The sequence below is a fragment of the Botryllus schlosseri genome, chromosome 15 (assembly GCF_051294905.1).
Source record: "Botryllus schlosseri isolate E-star chromosome 15, Bs_hap1, whole genome shotgun sequence".
NCBI classification, from domain to species: Eukaryota; Metazoa; Chordata; class Ascidiacea; order Stolidobranchia; family Styelidae; genus Botryllus; species Botryllus schlosseri.
Genome location: NC_137250.1, coordinates 6447937 through 6468753, shown reverse-complemented (window position 1 = coordinate 6468753; position 20817 = coordinate 6447937). Strand labels below are relative to the sequence as shown.

General features: G+C 41.0%; 2 protein-coding genes across 2 annotated transcripts in view; both read left to right on the top strand.

The window, feature by feature from the left end:
- Positions 1-20817, top strand: part of LOC145456660 (flavin-containing monooxygenase 3-like) — a 266805-nt gene that overhangs the window by 110621 nt on the left and 135367 nt on the right. The gene's annotated exons all lie outside the window — the stretch shown is intronic.
- LOC145457380 (uncharacterized) lies at positions 16757-19064 on the top strand. Its single transcript, XM_080335584.1, has one exon. The coding sequence runs from the start codon at positions 16814-16816 to the stop codon at positions 18011-18013; it is 1200 nt and encodes a 399-aa protein (XP_080191710.1). The 5' UTR covers positions 16757-16813; the 3' UTR covers positions 18014-19064.

The window sequence follows — 20817 nt, the reverse complement described above, 5'->3', positions numbered from 1 at the left end:
GATCCTCGTTACCAACAACCAACTATTAGGGATTGAATTATGGACCTTTGGTATGACACAGCTAAAAGTTGACCGTGGACAACCATCATCAATCACGTTTGAGTTGCATCGTATAGTAATAAAGCCACACAGTTGGATATTCATAAGCCGAAAAGTTCCAAAATCACAAAGTCCGAAGCAGAATCCTCTGACGTCACTCGATCTATCAAAGAGATAGGCCTATATCTTCATCGATCACCAGGCAATAGAGGGCAATAACCTTATCTTTACAAATGAGGTTTGACACACTAATATCGTGATGTGACATCATGATGTTATCACCAGGAATTGGGAAAGCAATCGTATTGAAATGTGCGACGATATTTGTTTGGTATCTATCATCTCCAAGAATCTTACATGCAGCCTGTAATGTGCACATCTTTGAGAACATTGCCCTCAAGACTACATTCATAGTAGTTTATATATTTTTTACCTCGAATAGTATTCTTGTGCCCCTTATTAAGAGTTGGAGGCACAATAACAAGCAACTAAATGATTGGCTTTAGTCTAGGGGTGGGCATACCTGATTCATGCGCGAGGCTCATATAACAAAATCTAGGGCAGTGCTCTTCAACCTTTTTCGTCGTGGTACACTCTTTTAACATTTTCTCAAAACTCGTACACCCCTGACCGTATAATACACCGATAACGCCGAAAGCCGCATTTTGATTACATATACAATACGTCCGGATTCCAGCGGGGAGTCGCCATGGCGCATGGACGACAAATGCTCCTATGAAATTTGATACTGTGGGAACTTAACACCGCGGAGAGCCCTTGTGGTGCTCTGTGCCTTCACTTATTTCTTGAGATATGCAATGCGCAAATTTTCTTATTGTAGAAGCAAAACATCCCAGCAGGCTTACAATATATAATTTATGTACCAAAATCGCGAGTATAAATGTCAAGAAAAGACACTGGAATTATGTGTGTAGTCCCGCAGAGCGCGAAAATTTTGCCCCTTGAATGGATTTCATCGAAAATGTTGGTAGTTTCACATATTATTGTCAAAAATTTATTCATTCTCAGCTCACGTGATCAGATTAACCCGTAGAGCTGATGGAGGGTGTTTTCGAAAATATTGGGTACAATATTAATTATGATGCATCTTGCGGTTCTTATTAATCACATAGTTGCATGTTGTTATTTTTTGGCCTGCCACCAGGATTGTTTGTATTGTTGTTAATAATATTTTTATTACACATCAATGACAATGGTGATAATCGCCTGTTTAGAATTTGTGCGCCACGACAGTGCATTTCCTAAAGTTTAGTATTTTTGCTTTGGGTAATGAGGACGACTTTCGCTTGCACGCGCACTCTCATTCTTCGTTCTCTCTCGCTAACATGCGTCCACTTTCAGGACTCTGCTACTGACTTTGAAGCTCGGTTAACTCTTCTTCTGGGCTTTTCAAGACGCTACGTTAAAGGGGGTCGGCGACCAGGAGCCTAGGTTAGGGTTACCATACATCCTCTTTTAAGAGGATTTGTCCTCTTTTTTGACTTTTTTAAAAGTGTCCTCGGAGGACGCCCTTTTGTCCTCTTTTTTGAGATTTTGTCCTCTTTTTTGAAAATTTAGGTCACATTTAGAGCAAAATGCGAGTGCTATGCCGTAAATTAGCACAGAAGTAACGCTCCAGCGGGTATTTCGGAGTGAAAAAACGGTGATTTAAGCTCTGAGCGAAAAGTTGACCTTTTTTTCTAGTCAACCGATCACAAAGTGGGAAAAATTCACCGATTTTTTAGAATTCTTCTCCGGTTTTGCAAGTCTAAAAATTTCTGAAAACGTGTCCTCTTTTTAGATTTCCAGGATATGGTAAGCCTAGTCTAGATAAACCTCCGACACATAGAAACATGGCAGAGCCGAGACTGGAACCAGCAACAATTGGTTGCATAATGACGGCCGCCAACACACGCTAATTTAAATATGTGTAAAAGGTCGCAAAATTATGGTTATGCGGCTGAATGAGGCCGTACGTCCGCAGGTTGAGCACCCCTGGCCTAGCCGAAATAAAGATGGGCATTTGAGCAAGGCTGCAACGTATAGTAAATGATAAATACGAATAAGGGCTCGAGGTTACTGGACCACTATCTAACGCAGTGGTTCGCAAACTCGACCCCGTGGCTGCGAAAGCATGTATTCTGCGCTATTCATAAGCTGGCCGCAGGAAGCACCAATTCAAAATGTCCGAGATTTAGCAGTGGTTTCCTCGAGAATCATCAGACAGATACCGCAAGCTGAACACATGCTAACTCCACCCTGCTCTACTCGAAAAGGAAGTAATAAGTCCATTACCGAAGGTTGAATGATTAGAAACATTTGGTTATGACATCACATTGTACGATATTACACATTCAGTCATTCTGTTTTGAAGCATAAACTGGCGTATTTTGTGATAGCTATATAGTCATCGTATCATCGGTTCATCATAATGTGGATCTGGTACACCCCTGTACACCCCATCCGAGTGGTACACCCTTTGAAAATTCTGGTACACCCTAGGGCAGTGGTTCCCAATCGGGGAGGAATTCCCCCCTTGGGGGGAATTTTGCAATTTTTAGGGAGGAATTCCACTTTAGAATTGGATTTCCTAAATTGTTCATGTCTGAACTGTCATGTAGTCAACCAGTTATATCCGAACGTATGCTCCTTATGGTTGTTTTTGTTTGCTGAAAGTATGTTCAAATGCTATTTGAAATCTCTTTTTCCCATACAAATCCCCCCCCCCCAATTTTTTAAAATTAGTTCAGATGTGCTGCAGTTCGCAAGACAATTTTGTAGGCCAGCGACGGCCTCTCAATCAAATATATCCGAAGCGAGCAAATGTCGTGCCGTATCTATCACAACAGGGCCTCTAGTGAAAGTATTTATCTTATATTTTCAAGTCAACATTTTCAGACAGTGACAAAATATTCCAACGTCATCGATTCAAGTCAAAGAGATCGCTAGCCTTGCTTTATTTTTAGTGAACAGCTACCCGATCGAAAAAATACATGGTAAACTTGGTGCAATGTTGCCGAAACGTAATGGGTGTCCTAAATTTCAATGAGCTCCAGCAGGGTATCTGATCACGTGTATGTTATATATCAACGCTGTAACCAAATCACGAGGCTCCGAGTCAGAAGTCAATCTCACTTTCATAGTTTTTACTCGAGTCAAGTCGAGTCATTTTCAATTCACCATTGAGTCAAGTCCGAGTCCAAGTCACCGAGCAGAGGGTCGAGTCCGAGTCAGTGTATTATGTCTCGAGTCCGAGTCCAAGTCACACTCCAGTCAACACTGTTTGGTGATATTGAATGATTTGGATTTATGAGATACTAATTTTCCTCACTTTGAGCAGTTTCTTGTCCCATTGTCAAATACCAGGATCAATAGACGAAATTCCAATAGGGTGGTCACACTGGTCACTTTACTGTTCTTCGAAATTACAATGAAATGTCGGTCTTGGCCGTCTTATAGTCTCAAATCATATGGCTTGGTTCGAGTCATGAACAATGACTCGAGTCCAAGTCGAGTCAATACCCAGATTGTCTCGAGTCGAGTCGCTTCCGTATTTTAAGAAAATGACTCGAGTCGAGTCATCAGAAAATGGTGACTCGAGTCAGACTCTAGTCTGGTCAACCCTCCTATATATGAAAGTACCAATATTATTGGCCAAATGCATACGCAAACTTGAGAAAAAATCGCAAGACCAGTAAATTTATGCATAGTGATTTTTCAGAACAGTTATATTAGCGATTGGTGCATGGTAAGCCGAAAACACAAATGGAAGTGTGGGGGTTTGTTGAATCAAGCCTTCCAGAATTTGTTTGAATGGGACCAAGAACATTGTTTTTAAAGGTCTACAAAGTGTTATTACAGCACTGCTAGAAACAAACACTCGGTACCACCTGTCTTATTCTCTCAGTCAACAGGCGTTTGCGCGGTAAAAATGACCTTTTTTAATCATCGGGCAGATTTATCCTAAGGGGGGAATTTTGGCTTAAATTCCGGCCAAGGGAGGCACGAGATGAAAAAGGTTGGGAACCACTGCCCTAGGGTGTACGACAACCCCGGTTGAAGAGCACTGATCTAGGCTATTACAGAGCCAAAAAACAAAAATTCGAATTTATTACGTCACAGTGAAATGTAGGCTATCGAATTAAGTTAATTATTGTGTGGTGATATGGTGCATCTCGACCTGGGCTAAAAGGTGTGTGAAATCAGGCTGATATGACGTCAAAGCAGTGCGGAGCAATTCCTTCAAGAGCTGATCATAATTTAAGGAATATTTCTGCTCGGTAATCTTTTTACTCCGTAAATCTGTGTTCGTTGGTTAACTCATGGCAAAGTTTTGATGTTTCGTTTCGTAACGACGTCTCAGTTTACTGTTCTATTTTTCCGTTCATACTTTCTTTTCTTGCAATTATCGCTTGACGGTATTTTCTCAGCCAAACTCCAGTTATACCTATCCTTTTCAATATAAAGGGAAGAGCCGTATTAACCATTGCTAGCCCAGAAACGACTGTGACCTGCGCTGGCGACGCTGACCTGCAGAAATCAGTTGTTTTTCAAAGCGGGCGGCCCCATTTCCACCCGCTTTGAAAAACAATTGATTTCTGCGGTCTGTAAGTGTTACGACACAGTCAAAACCAATGTGATTTTTACGACAACACAACTGCTCCCTTCAACACGCAAAGACGTGCTCCCTGCACTTCAGCAAAGTAATGTAGTGTACGAATATAAGTGCCATTGTGATTGTGGCTACGCGGGAAGAACGTCAAAACGTCTGCAGGACCGCAAACCAACATGTCCCCAGATTTATCAGAACACGTGCATCACGCTCAGTGAAAAGCTCACCCTTAACTCATCCACTTAAGCTGGATGCTGACCGATCAAAGGCCATTAATTCTGCCATCAGCAAACAATTGTTAAATAATCCGATTTGTGGGAATAATTATCGAGACGACAGATTTCGCGTCGTTGGGAGGGCCGTTCATTCCATTGTGTGCGTTGGAGTCGACTTTTATCAAAATACACCAACCAAAACTCTGTCAACAAAAGGAATTCGTGTACCACCTAAAATGGTATATTGAACGCTCTCTCATTTGAAATTTCGTGCTGGTGACGTCATATTTTGTGATACGATTGTCTATATACATTATACCATTTCTTTCCAATTCTCTACTAGTTGCTGACGATTACCCCTGACGAGTGTCAGCCGAAAATATTCGGGTTTATTTCAATATGAATATACTATTCAAATGTTATTATATGATGCACCCTCGACGAAATCGCTAAATTGCTGACATATATATGCTTTCAAGAAAGCAATATATATACAATTGAATAGTATATTCATATTCAAATAGAAATGAACCCGAATATTTTCGCTAAGCCTCGTCAGGGGTAATCGTCCGCAATACAATTGTGAATAATTGTTATTACGTATACAATACATTTATCCATGTTAGTCATAGCCTACTGCGAGATCTAACTGTAATCGATTATGAACTAATTGCAATCGCTGACGGTAACATTGTTGCAGTAATCGCGTCATGTGTGTTTCAGGCCACACCATATTTATAATTTGGTGAAGTAAAAGCGCATTACGATGTTAGCTCATTGAAGAGTATATAAACGCTGGTTAAATTCGATTGGATCGATTTGGATGTCTAATTACTACGAAGTTATCGCCGATGATTATCTACTTATGTTTTGCGCTTCCAATGCGGTTAGGCACGTTTGATCCCTGTTTTTCGAAAAGCTCTAATGGCGTAGTTATGTCCCTCGCTAATTTAAGAGGAGTTAAAAACGACGCGTTGTATTTCTTCGTCGCCGGCGGCCGCTTTCGCTGGAACACTACGAGAGACAGTGAACCCAGCTGGTCTGCTTCACAAAAAAGGACAGTCAATCGAGAACAGACATGCGAATGTGCACTCGCTGTGTACTGTGTAGTGTGTTGTTGTTGTTGTATTCGTGGTGTTTTGTCGACTATTTTGGTCATTTACACTAGGCCGATATTCTCTATTTTTATTCCGTAGCTGCTGATTTGTAGCACAGCTCACTTCTAGGCTTTTGTACGACACCGCTTACACGGATGAGATGGCGAGGAGGAGTCTAGATAAACCTCCAACACTTAGGCAGGATTTCTGGAGTCGACTGGAACCCACAACCCATTGGTGTTGTAGCTGTGGATTATACCACTACGCCATCTCGCCACACTGTGTAGTATGTATGAATACAGGCCATGCCGTATTCGCAGTATAGATGGCACTATGGCGAGTTGCATTAGAATTGATTGGTGCTAAAGTTACAATGTGATCGATAATACACGCCTTTGTCAGACTTGTAAAACTACTAATATAGTTCTAGTAGTTTTGAAAATCGATTAGTCAGTAGTCTGGCCTTTATGTTGCACTGTATAAGAATGCGACAGTATGGATTTAGGATGGATACGACAGGAAGTGATTAGTTTCTCTGGTTCTCGTCCTCAATACGGTGTGTTATATCTCGTATATTTCTTCAATATAACATCAACGCAGGTAGCATATATGACGTTGCTGTCTATGACAGTTTGGCCGATTTCCAAATTCCCTGACTCGCCTGTAAAGGTTATAATGCGTGCCATCACAACCTCAAATATGACGCACTCTGTCTGCCATGTGTGACCGACCAAGATCATGTTCGCTCTATCCCGCTAGAATGGGGCTGGCATGTCGATAATTTCTGCAATTCTAAAGTAGTCGTATTTGTAATCGCATACATTCAAACGAAATCCGAAGTGGTCATAATCGTTATAACCCCTGGTAATGTGATTGTTATTAAAGGCCGCATTGTCTTTAATTGCATTGTTTTGTCAGACTTGATTGGATATAGTCTGAAATTTGTTCGTGGAATCGGATAAAATGTTGCGCGTGCATCGTGTGGGTACCAGAGATGAGCATGGATTAGGACTACCAAAACCACATTTGTGAAATTCTGGGTAAATCAGATTTGCGAAATTTTGTCAGATTAGGATTGGATTAGGATTTCAGATTACTTTTTAATGCAGTGGTTCCCAACCTTTTTCGGTGGCAGGGCCAAATTTAGAATTTCAGAGTACGGTCGGGGCCGCACGAATACCAGGGCAATGAAAGGAACCCAAAATAGTCACCAAAATATGAAAATTCGCATTGTTCTGATCATTCGCTTGACGCCATTGGTCATTGTGTTGCCACGCTCCCGTTGTTCAGAACAATCAACCTTTGCAGGCTATTTCGGAGTAGTTTTATTGCCCTGGCGAGATTTCAATTCGTATTTTTGGAATCAGCGCGACACCTCCTTTCGATAAACACCGTCATATAAAATTATTCGGACGCTTGGGTCGCGAGCTATAGGACTACCAATTATCCTGTTTTTTTTGCCGGCTAAGCAGTACGCATCTCGGCGTATTTAATCGTGAGTCACTTGTTGCACATCTATCCGTAAATTAGTTATCAATACCCAGGGCCGTAACAGCACTTCGTCAGCCCCCCCCAACGTTGCTCTTGGCCACCTTAGGCCAGATGGCTGTTTACCGCTATTTATCATCTAAATCGGGTGTCCGTTTTAGGCAGCTTCTCTCGACTAATCGCGCGAAGCGCGAAAAATTTCTATAATTCATGATTGAATCGGTCAATAAAATCGGGAATTTAAAATATATTGGTATCGATTTTTATCCTCTCTCTCCTCACGTAATCAGATTGACCGGTTGAGCCGAGTGAGTTGTGTTTGAAAAGGTAGGACTACTCAATAATAATTAAACATCTTCGGGCGTATACCCGTTGGCAGGAACGATACAGCACTTCGTCAGGCCCCTCAAAACACTTAGGTCTTGACCTCCCATAGGGTGATAAACCGACCCCCCGTCCCGTTGTTCGCTCTGCCACGAAATCAGGATCACCGTTTAGTGAGCCAGCGTGGAGCGCGAAAATTTTCGATAATTCAAAATAAAGTAGGTCAATAAGATCGGGAATTGCATATATATTGTTATCAATTACTTGTCCTCTCTGCTCACGTAATTAGATTTACCGGTAGAGCTGAGTGAGGTGTCTTGGAAACTGTAGGGCCCGTAAATAATAATTGAACATATTCGGACGGGCGGACCCGTTCGTACGACTTCGCTACATGATGTTATTTCGTGACCTCAAGTCTGCTATATCAAAAATTATAGAATCGCCCAAACGTACTAAGCTCAAAGATGCACACGATTTCGAATTGGTAGTTCTTCACTGGCATATAATTCTTCCCTGCGGGATGGTAGCCTATTTGTCTCGTGAGGTTCAGATTGCCAAGACAGGAATATTTGGCACCAGTCATTTAGGCGCCTATGTTCAATTATGCCTATATGTATTTTGTATATACATAACGAAGTTTCCGGTCAGCGTAAGGGCAGTCCTTTTCGGCCAAGGTTTTCTCGCTGTCGATCGTTCTGGCACACTTCTTGGAGTCGCATGTTATATGGCCTAAAACTTTATATGTCTTCGGGGGACTAGGGGTGCTGCAGTTACGGTCCTGTCAATACCTATATCTATACCTATATCTATAGGCACTGCTCGTTCAACTGGAAAGTTAGGGCACATTGCATTGAAACAGCAGTGACGTAATCTTAGTAGTCTACTCACAACTTTCCCGCAATCCTAATTGAAAACTCCAGACTCCAAGCCAAGCGAGTGTATTTTATAAATATAATTGATTTTTCATAAATCGATTTCTCAATATTCTTGTGGGGGCCGCAGAAAGGCTAGCTGGGGGCCGCATGTGGCCCTTGGGGCCGCGGTTGGGAATCACTGTTTTAATGTATTTGCATTAGGATTCGACTTATCGATTTTCGGGAGATTGATGTCCTGTGACGAATAGCGACAAGTATTTCGTCCTACCCAAGTTACTTCATGTACTTTGGCACTCGTTATGCGTGTTATTTCCTTTAAAAAGAATTATAGACATACGATGTATGCTTTCTAAGAGGAATTATAAGTTTATATCGGATTGATGCTAGGATTAGGATTTGAAGCTTCGGAATTGGATTGGATTAGGACATAGAAATTTCAAATTCGCTCATCTCTGCTGGGTACGCTCGGGTTTGGTTGAAGGTGGTACAGTATGGAAAGTGTGAATGTATGTGTAATTGTGTATTTTGCAGTGTGTATTTGTTCTTGCATTAGTAAGTACTGCGTAGAGATGGTGCGAACGTGAGGTGCAATTACGCATTCCGTGCGTGAACCTCAGAATTTGGAGACAGATTCGCGTTCGCAAACAAACCTTGCTATATAGGTTCTGCAATGTGGTACATACTCGACTTCGATAATGTAGATTCCACCTCATCAGTCATTGGTGATCTTGAAACTTGCTGTAGCTTTAGAAGACATCATCAAGATTTACAAATCGAAAGGTAGTCGCTCCTCCCGGTATTCAACATAATCAAAACCAACAGAGACCGGTACCGGCTTTTGCGAAAAATCCGTTATTGGCTAGGCTGTGCGCACCTCATTTTGTCGCTTGCTTTTTAAAAATATTATCTTATTTTACTTTTCATTCAGTGTGTCTGCACATGCAGGGCCGTGGGCCAAGGTGGGTGTCTGATTTTAAAGACTACTCCAGGTCGTACCGGCACCTTCCTATCTCTTCATTGTATCGCAATTGTTGTAGTGTATTGAACTGATACAAATTGCTATTAAACCGAACTATATATACTTGACTTCGATTACGAAATTACCAACCCAATTGTGTAGTAGCAGCCTTAAGACTTCGCACAGAGTTGAAACGGATAATTCGAATAATGGGTACCAGTGTTGGGATGACTCGAGTCAACTTTTTCGTATGACTTGACTTGACTCGAGTCACTTTGGAAAAATGACTTGACTTGACTTGACTCGAAGCTCTAAAAATGTGCATTGACTCGTGACTCGGAGCAAAATTCACGAGTCAATTTCAAGTCATCAAGTAAACAGTGTCGATTAAATCACTAAGGCCGGAGATAATAAAGTTAGCTGATCCGCGAGAATGCTAATCATGCGATTAAAAACTGCTAATCCGGACCCATTTTAGGCGGAGATAATAAAGTTAGCTGATCCGGAAGAATGATAATCGTGTGATTAAATACTGTACGCATTAAGTTGGAAAAGATTACTCGCGAGTCGCGATGGTTAGTGGAGGTGTTCCGAGTTTTCAATCAAGTGGCGTTATCTGTTGCATCATAATGCGAAAACGCGTTATCGGCTGTCAGTTGTCAATTTGTTGAATGAAAATGCAGCCTGCTGATGACGATACTATGCCACTGTAATAGATAGAATTGTCATTATCGTTAAATGAAAGTCGTGTCCAATTCGTACTGTACAGCTAAGAAACGGATTGTAAAATATTGATATCGCTCTGCAATGGCGGGTACATAATTCGTTGATTGTTTAGTGAAGCCATTACCTAGGAGACAATGGGCACTGTCATTATCGGAAATATTTGGGCGTAGCAATGGTATGGAGTGTACGCAGTAATCTAGTTATCCATAGTTTGTTCCGGTTTGTTAAATCATGAGATTAACACTAACTTTATGCGCTGCGATCAACCGGTTTCCTTAATTCTGGGTTGATAAATCCTGACGAACGCCCTAATCGACTTTGTTGCTAATCCAATTTTATTATCTCCGCCCTAAATCTTGTGTATTTTCTGATTGTTCGAGATTCGCCGGTGTCACTTGTGAGAACAACCAATCATTCACTGATTGTGCGTTACACTGATCCTTCATTGTTAGATCACAAATAAATTGACCGCAAACTAAACGATCACAGCTTACGTTGTCGTAGTATAGTAGTAGAATATTAAAGGGGCACTGCACTCAAAAAATGATGTGGTCTCAAATTGAAGGGCAGATCGATAAAAAAAATTTGGCCGCAGCCGTTTTCTTCAGAACGCCACCGTAATGGAGCTGCAATTTATTGAAATTTCCAGAGTTGCACCCGGCTGCAGCTGTCGCGGCTCCGGGTAATTTCTTAACCCGTTACATGGCACAATGACTTCATCGTCGCACTCGCTCGACGCGATTACGCAGTCACGCAGAGGACGAACTTCAGATAGTTGTCAGCCGATGTTATGAAGCAAATATGTCTTACACGCCAAGGTGGTGTAGATACGGCGTTCCACGGACGATATTCAGTCAGTAGATTTTCTATTAATCGGGCCTAGTGTATTCTATTTCTTGAGGGCAGGAATAGATCATGTCCTATTCTTATGTTATGTATAAAACATTACCATCACCAATCAGTGTGCCCTCTGAACATTTCAAAATTCAGAGCGGTCATAATTGGTTTCGCATTCAGGTTGGAGAATCATAAGATGAGGGTTTGAGAGTATCTTAAAATTATGGCTTGGGGATTAGTAAGATTACAATATAATGAATATATATGTTTTAGGGTCAGCTGCGGAGTTGTGTGTTGAGGTTAGGTTTGCGTACCGTTGGATTTTGGTTAGGGATGATGAATTTTCCTATACAGTACCCGAACCACCAATTTTGAATGTCATGAATTTTGTCATGTTCATGGGGAACCCTGACTGGTGGTATTCGTGTTGTGGATAAGAAATTACTGTTACCCTGAAAAACGGCTACAGCATAAAGTGCTTTTCAACCTGTGTGACGGTTAGTACTTGTGCGAACGTCCTCCTTTCCCGAATCCTAAATATGATAACCCTACCTTGTAGGAAATAGTGTGCGATGCCAGTGTTGATTTGAATGCAAAGTATTGGAATTTCGGCACACATTCATATAGCGTTGACATAATACGTCGATTTAGTGGAAAAGTGATATTGTTGCGAGTGAATATTGTTCATGGGTTCGCCCTTTAAGCTTCGAAAGAAATAAGTGCACGATACCCGCAGAAAAAGTACCAAGACCTTGAGAACAGCGGAAGTGCATATCTGTGATTTTTCTACTGCAGTGATTTCAGTATCTGATTAATCAGCAATACGATACACTAAATGTGAAATAATGACGCTCTGTACCTACACGAAGGTCTACAAATACAAAAAGTAATAAGCTTTTCATTTTCTTTTTGTGTAATAAATTCCAGCTGGCTGGTGCGAATTAAATTGTTTTTGAATGGAGCCCAAAAAGGTTGAAAAGCACTTGTCAACGGTATTGTCTTGCTCTACTCAGAGTCTTCGTAATAGTATATAGAATATACATTGACATTATAGCAAGCTGCAATGACATGGAGAAGTTGTGCCGTTACATCGGTTATCTCTTCTGCATCACATCACCGGCGAACATGAGTGGACAGTTGACGGGGAGACATATTCCTGCAGCCATGGCACTTTGACTGGGGATCAGTGCCTAAGAACTAGATGGTTGCAATGTGGATCTCCTAGTTTCAAAGCATTGAAATCTTTGATAGAAAACAAAAGTTTGATCCGGGATTTGGAGCAGATGACTCGGTTCAAACATACTGGTAATTTTTATGACTCATCACATCTGCACACCAGTTATCGGAGCATGGTCAGATCATTACAATTCACACCTTCCTTTTTTAGGATCATTGGAAGTTTATCACAACGTCATATTGAAATTTGCACCCAAACGTCTTCATTTTACTTATGACACAATGCTTGCACGAACCAAATTGGCTGTCCTGGACCACAATGAGAATGTTGGTAGATTTCAGGCGGTGACACGAGCAGGTTTGCTGTGCAGATGAAATGTTTGCAAGTCAAGGTACTTAGTTACTTACTCTATATTTGTTTAAGCAGGTGCTCCACGATACAAAAAAAGTTACTCTCGGTCAGCAAAAGAGTGGATCTTGAAGAACATGTATGAAAAGAAGACAAACCACTATGCGAGAGAGCTTTTGAGGCGAACTACTGAGAATCGCACTGGCATCAACTTTCCCAGTAACATTTCAAGAAGTGTGCATCCAGTCAGCATTGCACCAGAACCAGCCCCCTCTAAAGAGGAATTACTTTCAAAACGTCGTTCTAGAACGTGACTTACTTACAATGCATGTGGTGCAGTGCTGCGTAGCTTACTAGCTCAATTTCATTCTTACACACTGCCTGCCTGACTGCCCCGTTGTAATACCCTGGCTATATAGTCCTCGGATGTTTCTTTTTTATCATTTATTTTAATAAATAACGAGCAAGCAAAGTAGTGATGTATCAGGCACAGCAGCCATTCGTGGAATATACAATGCAAACAGTTCCAGTTCACTGTTATTATATTGCAGCAATAAAAAAAGTGCTGATAAGTAATAGCAGCATATATATGACGGAGAGTATAATGCTCCCAATTTATAAAGTGTAGGCATTTATATAAAAGCATGCGAGAAAAGGTAAAGAAGGCAGGAAATTGCCGTTTATATCCAGGAACCATGACAAGTCCCAAGACCCTGTCGCATACATATAGGTCCAATAATAAACAACACAAAATGTTCTAGGACCCACTTGTTAGAAAGCCTTCTGCCAGGACCATGTGGTTGATTGTTATTATTCCAATTTTTTCTGTTCACTTTGAAAAACGTTTTAAGAATGGAGGGATGTGTATGTAGGAGAAAATCGTCATGTTCTGTTATGCAAGTCGACCCTCCATTCCCCAGAAGCTCCATTATTTGTTGTATTTCCCTGCAGCAGACGCGCTCGTTCTGGTTTGTCATGGATGCACAGTTCAAGCAACTGCACCATTCATTGTTGTCAAGTGTCCGAAGTTGACTCTGGTTTTCTGACGATTCCTTTGACCAATACAATGAGATTGATAAATTGCATTCAAGAAACACAGGTACAATACTTACAGAGACATGAGTTTGTGCTTCTAGAGTTGCAACAAGACGGGCGAATTCCTCCTCTGAATATTGTGGCTCGAATTGATACGGCAGGCTCTCACCAAATATCGTGATATCATCGAAATCTTCTACATCTGTATCTTCATCAGAAGTTAATTCATCAACAAAATCTTCTTCCATACCATTAATAATTTTTAACCAATTTTATATTAACTACGTGTCAAAGGAATTGCATGAATGAACTGATGGAGACAGAAGATTCGTTTGTGAAACTAAGAACAACAATGTTACGATAAAAATTTCCACAACAATATTGGAACTTTGATGAGAATGAAATAATGATATTTTCGTGTTGATTATCTATACATCTGTGTCTTGAACAAGTAAACTAGACCGTATCAAGATGGTTGCTATGCCATGGGTAAATGATGCAAAATATCCTGTGTCTGTCTCTTCCGCAAGACCACTACTCCAAAAGGTTGTGCACTGTGCAGTCATTAATACATCTTGAAAATGACAGCAGTATCTGCATCAATATACAACTGTAACGGCATCTCAGTATCATTCAACCGGCAAATACTATAGAGTCATGACAAGCTCCAGACACAAATCCTCCTGACCTAAAACCGTACGTTGAGCGCCGCCTTGGTGTGCAAGACATGAGTCCTTCATAACATCGACTGAAAACTATCTAAAGTTCGTCTGCGTAATCGCGTCGAGCAAGTGCGGCGATGAAGTCATTGTGCCATGTAACGGGTTAAGAAATTACCCGGAGCCGCGACTGCTGCAGCCGGGTGCAACTCTGGAAATTTCAATAAATTGCAGCTCCATTACGGTGGCGTTCTGAAGAAAACGGCTGCGGCCAAAATTTTTTTTTCGATCTGCCCTTCTATTTGAGACCACATCATTTTTTGAGTGCAGTGCCCCTTTAAACTAATAGCAATCTGTCTCTGTTTCTTAGACGACTCAATGCCTACGTTGCGCAGTTCTCACCTTTATCAACCCTCTTGTATGATCTTAATCGAACAAATATAGTTTGTGCGTATATAATCTCACGGATGTGTAGACGGGTAGTGTAGGCTATTGTGCCATATCAATTTGTTTCAACCTCTCGGGGTTTCGTATTAGGTCTTATATTTTGGCTGACAATAAGTGACTGCAGCATGTAGCTATACTGTACAGTTGCTCACGTATTTTATTAGCAGTTGTACGTGTGCGTGAGCGGTACAACGTCTTTTTGCGTGTATATTCAACTATAGATATTCGTTATTTGATTCACGATAAATTGCCAATTAATCTGTCTTTCACACAGCTGGCAAAATGTAATGACTTTGAAACATCACTGATACTTCGAAAATTCAATTTGACTAGATTTGTGACTTGACTCGTGACTTGACTTGACTTGACTCGACTTGACTCGAGTCACCTTCAAAAAACGAGTGACTTGACTTGACTCGAGTCACCTTTGAAAATCGATTGACTTGACTTGAATCGAGTCAAAATGTGCAATGACTCGTGACTCGAAGGTAGTGACTTGATCCCAACACTGATAGGTACGAACTGTCGTCATCTCTCCCGCTATGAAACACTGCCAAACTCTACAAAGAGCAATACCTGCTGTTGCTTAAAATCTGTTTCGCAGGTAGACTACATGTCATATCAACGCAAATCTATGCATATACGACTACTTCGAGAACAACATAACTACCCTGCCATGGCGTGTCAACCTTGAGACTTCGCACACAGTTAGATCGGATTTAGTTAAAGTATCTCGTGCTTAAATTGGAGATTTATCTCGGTAAGGAACACCGCCAATCTCTGAACAGGGCAATACCTGACTTATGCTATAGCGTACACCTATACAATATACACGCAACTTCGAAAAGTAAATTGCTACACTGACCAATTGAGTGACAACTTTGAAATCTGACGGTGTTGATTGCCGAGAGAGATGACGAGATTTAGTATGGAATATTAAGATTACGTATACTAACTCAAGAATACCTGCGGAACAAATTTTACGCAATAGCCCAGGGGTGGGCAAACTACGGCCCGCGGGCCGCATGCGGCCTGCAACACCGTTTTGTGCGGCCCGCGAGAGTCCCAAGAAAGTTATTGAAAATATTGCTAAAATGCGTACTAAAACTCTACAGGGACTTAATTCTTTCGTGAATGAGAAAAAATGTTCGCGCTTCGCGCGAATACGACCAGTTTCTTACTGTTTCCAGAGCCCGCTCGTCTTCTCTATTCGTATAGTAAGCCTATATCATTAAATAGACGAGTCCGGAGTTTACCGAAAATAGACATAGACACTGGAACATGGTTATTTGGCGTCTAGCTCGTTCGTTACGAATATGCCCACGCCCAGGAATGCGTAGGCTACATGAGTAGTCGAAGGGGGCGCGAAGAAGAGGTCGCGAATTGATCCAGATGTTGAATGTGGCCCGCGAGCTCAAAAGTTTGCCCACCCCTGCAATAGCCGGTACTGCTATATAGATTTTGAAGTTGTTTCATACCGGGAGAGATCACGAGATTTCGTATCCATTATTCGTATTATGCGTTCTAACTCGGTGCGAAGTTTCAAGGCTGTTACTACACACTCGGGTTAGAAATTTCGTTATCGAAGTCGAGTATGTATACGTGCGCACAATCGGGTCAATAACGCATTTTCTCAAATGCCGGTATTGGTGTATGTTGATTTTGATTGTGTTGAATACCGAGATAAGCGACTAACTTTCGAATTGTATATCTTCAATATGTAATCTAACAATGCACCAAATTTCAAAATTACCACAGACTGACCCCTTCCCCGTTTAATTTGTAAAATATTTATATACAATGAGATGATGAGCTTGCCTGTTTTACTATAGTGTCCAAGATGCCGCAGATACGAGTAGAAAGTTTTGCGATTGTAGATAATATAACGGTAAAACAAATACGAATATTGTTCTAGAGAGCCTACTAATATGGAGTGATTACTATCATATACATGACTATATTTCTTTGAGCAACATATGGTGTTGAATGAGATGAGCTCCGGAATGGAAGCCGAAAAGTCCTTTCATCAAAGCGGAGACGTAGCATCGCATTCACGACGTCTTACCGACGACCTCGATGAAAACGTTTGCGATATATGCGGAAAATTATTCCTAAGCAAGTCTGGAATGCGAAAACACAGAAGGATTCACACCTGGGAGAAGGAGCATGATTGCGAGATATGCGGGAAAGTTTTCTTATTTGCGGGTCGACTAAAATTACATCATTTACTTCATGTTGGAAATAAAGCGCATGGATGTGACATATGCGGCAAACGATTCATATCGAATGCTTGCTTGAAACCTCATTCCTTGGTTCACAGCGGAGTTAAAGCGCACAAGTGCGACATTTGCGGTAAATCATTTAGTACGAAGTCCGGCCGATATTCACACATGAAGATTCACATTGGAACAAAACTGCATGAGTGCGCTTTATGTGGAAAAAGTTTCAAGTTCAAGGCTCGCCTAGTAAGCCATTCCTTGACTCACACAGCGATGAAGGACTATGGGTGTGACATATGTGGGATGGCGTTTGGGACAAAGCTGAAGCTGGAAATACATTCCATTATTCACACTGGAGTGAAGGAGCATGCGTGCGAGATATGTGGAAAGCTTTTCCTAACAAAAGCCATCCTGCGTGGACATATCTCGATTCACAGAGACATCAAAGGGAACAAGTGCGGAATTTGTGGTAAAGCATTCAGTCAAAAGTCTTACATAAGAACACATATGAAGATGGTCCACTGCGATGTTAAAAGCTATGAATGCGATATATGTGGAAAAGGGTTTGTGCAGAAGTGTCTTCTAAAAGATCATTTATTGCTTCACACGGATGTGAGAGCATATAAGTGTGATATTTGTGGGAAATCTTTTAGTAAAAAGTCTGCTCTGACTATCCATTCTGCTGTCCATACGAAGTCTCGACAATACCGCTGCAGTATATGTAAAAAAGAATTTCTCCGCAAAGGCTATCGCAAGAAGCATATGCTAATGCACTCCGACGTCAAAAAACACGGATGTGAAATTTGCGACATGGAGTTTCGGCACAAGCAAAATTTGAATAGCCACATAAATACGCAGCACTTCAATATAAAAAAATATGATTGTGAGGTTTGCGGTAAAAAATTCAGCAGCCGCCAAAACTTGATGTGCCATCTAAAAACTCACAAGCCCAAATGAGGATAGAGGATTGTGTTGGCGGGATTTACACTAAGGATATGAAAATGTCATGAAACGCGAGGTATTCGTTTCCAAAACAGCACCGATGTGGCATTTATGAATAAGAAATGTTAACCGTATATTGTTTTTAGGCAATGGTCTGAAAACACAAATTTGATTATATTTTGAAAACGTTAAATAAAAAAAACTAAAGACGTATTCGGAATCAGTGTTATAAAAAATCAGGTATTTGGTGCTGGGCGACGATAAGAACAATGATGTAGTACGCGGTTGATTTAGTCTGTCTCAGTCGCCATGTACATATTTCACGGTTATTTCACGGTATCGAGATCAAAATGAAAACTTTCTATGCTTACAAACCGTTTACAATCCGCCAATTTGTCGTTTGTTTGTTTTGTGTTATTCATGGTGTTTGTCGACTACTATGGTCATTTACACCAGGCCGATATTCTCCATTTTCCCAGTAACTGCCGATTTATAGAACAGCCCACTGCTAGGGTTTTTAAGACACCGCTTACGCGGATGAGATGTTGAGGAGGAGCCTAGATAAGCCTCCAACAAATAGGTAGGAGGTCTGAAGTCGACCTTGGCGTTGCAGTTGTCGATTTCAGCACTACGCTATCTAGCCACTATATCTATCTTGACGAGGGCCTATACTGGAGTGCGAAAAAATACATCGCAATCCAATGAAAAAATATATCACAATGAGTAGCTGGAAATTAGTCAACTTCGTGGTAATAGCTACGTTAAAACAATGGTGATATAATTCGTAAAATTTACTTTCCACGCTGAAATAAGCGACAGCGGAAAGGATATTTTGATTTCCCAATTAGGCGCGTCTGATCCCAGTTTTTGTTTTGATAACCTCCGATGACATAGTTACGTGTCTAGCTAACGACTTTTCACAATTTATTGATTTGATATTGCATGTCTCCGGATTTCGTTTAATAATATCGGACTCGATTTCATCGACGCTTCCCGCCGCTTTCGCTGTCGAAAGACGAGAGAACTCGGGCAGCCTGTTACCGCAGTGAACAAGAAAGACTATCAATCGAGAACAGACAGAAAGCGCTTGAGCACTTAACACGTGACTGTGAATGCTGTGTTCCAGTGGTCCAGGCGGTATTTGCAGCATACACATCAGATGTACACAACAGTATAATGAGATGCATTAGGGCAGATTCGTGCCCAAGATATCAACTGATATTACACGCCGTGCTGGCGTCAGTATGAATATAGGATAGATACGAGCATACGAGGTCTCGAGGTCTCCAAAACGGGGCTCTATACAGTACGATATGTTATATCTTGGATAATTCTTAAGAATAACATCAATGCAGGTAGCGTATATTATCAGAAAGGGCTTTCTGCTACGAAAGCCTGGCCGATTTCGAAATTACATTACTCGGCTGTGATAGTTATAATTCGCGGTTGTCGAAATCAAAAGTTATTCCGACGACGTTATAAGGGCGCTAATTACACCCTCAAATTTGACGCACTCGATCTGTCACATGTGTGACCTAAATCAATTTCGCGAGAATGCACCGCTGTGATTATAATTGGACATTAGTCAATGCTCATGCTCAACGACCTATTTTCTCTCAGAGAACTAGCAGGCAAATACGGAAGCATACGATGAAATCCGAATTGAAATCGAATTCGATTCACGTCGAAACCAGCATTGACTGTTATTAACGGCCTGATTGCATTGTTTCCCACGCTTGATTATATAGTATGATCTTTCCTAGTAGAAACAGGTAATATAGTGTTTGTGCTCCTGAGTACACACGTGGTTTTTGGGCGCAAGGAGGAACTGTAGGGAGCGTGTCAATGTACGTGTTGTGAGTGTAGTTTTGTGAGGGGCTGATTGTAGACTTGTACAAACTAATGGATTTTCAGACTGAGCAATTAGTAATAGATCTAGAATCATCATCATCATCATCATTGGTTTAATAGAAATTTTTATCAGTTCAATACACCACAAAAATGCCATACAATGATAAGGTAGGAAGCTGTCGAAGCGACTTGGAGTAATCTATGGAATGAGACATCCACCTTGGCCTAGGCCAGAGATCTCAAATTGAAGTGTGCTTGCGGAACAATCTCCTAATTTGTGAGGACACCGCGGGCCGCAGCATCAATAATATAGGGGTATTCAATGTATGATATCCAAGTAGGCCTTATTCGACGGCATCTTTATGACAGGCATTCCACAAACATCGTGACAATGTAGTTTACTATTATACTATTCACGCTTGGCACGAAAAAACCACATTCTCAATTATTTGAATAAAATAGTTTTTGTGCCGGGCATAATTTGTTAAAATAATGAGTTATAGACATCATGCTAGATGACGCATGAAGACATCGTCAAAGCTGTCGGGTTATAATATTGCAGCTAGTGGACCTCTGACGTGCCACAATTTTATGTATAATATTTTAGAATTTACTAAAGATTGATCTTATATCAGAGCATGTGAGCGGTATAGCCTAATCGGGGTTTCTGATATAGTCGTGATAAGTGACTATTGTCACTGTCATTGCCAAAGTCCAATTACACCAGCGTTAGATTCTCTTCGATTAAAATAGGAACAGATCAATAACAACTTAAATATAATAATTATTGTTCCATAGTAATAGTACTGTTTCTTAACCGTTTTAGCGATCGTACCCCTTGTGTTTTCAATAAGATTTTCGTGCCCCTGTCCATTTTCAACACAACTTCTGATGGTACCTATATAGAAATCAGATAGTCCATTCACACAAAATAGTGCGTGGCGCAAAGAATATTTTCCAGTTGAATA

What these genes read in the sequence shown, in the direction of transcription:
- LOC145457380 (XM_080335584.1), top strand. Translation starts at nt 16,814, where the DNA reads ATGGTGTTGAATGAGATGAGCTCCGGAATGGAAGCCGAAAAGTCCTTT.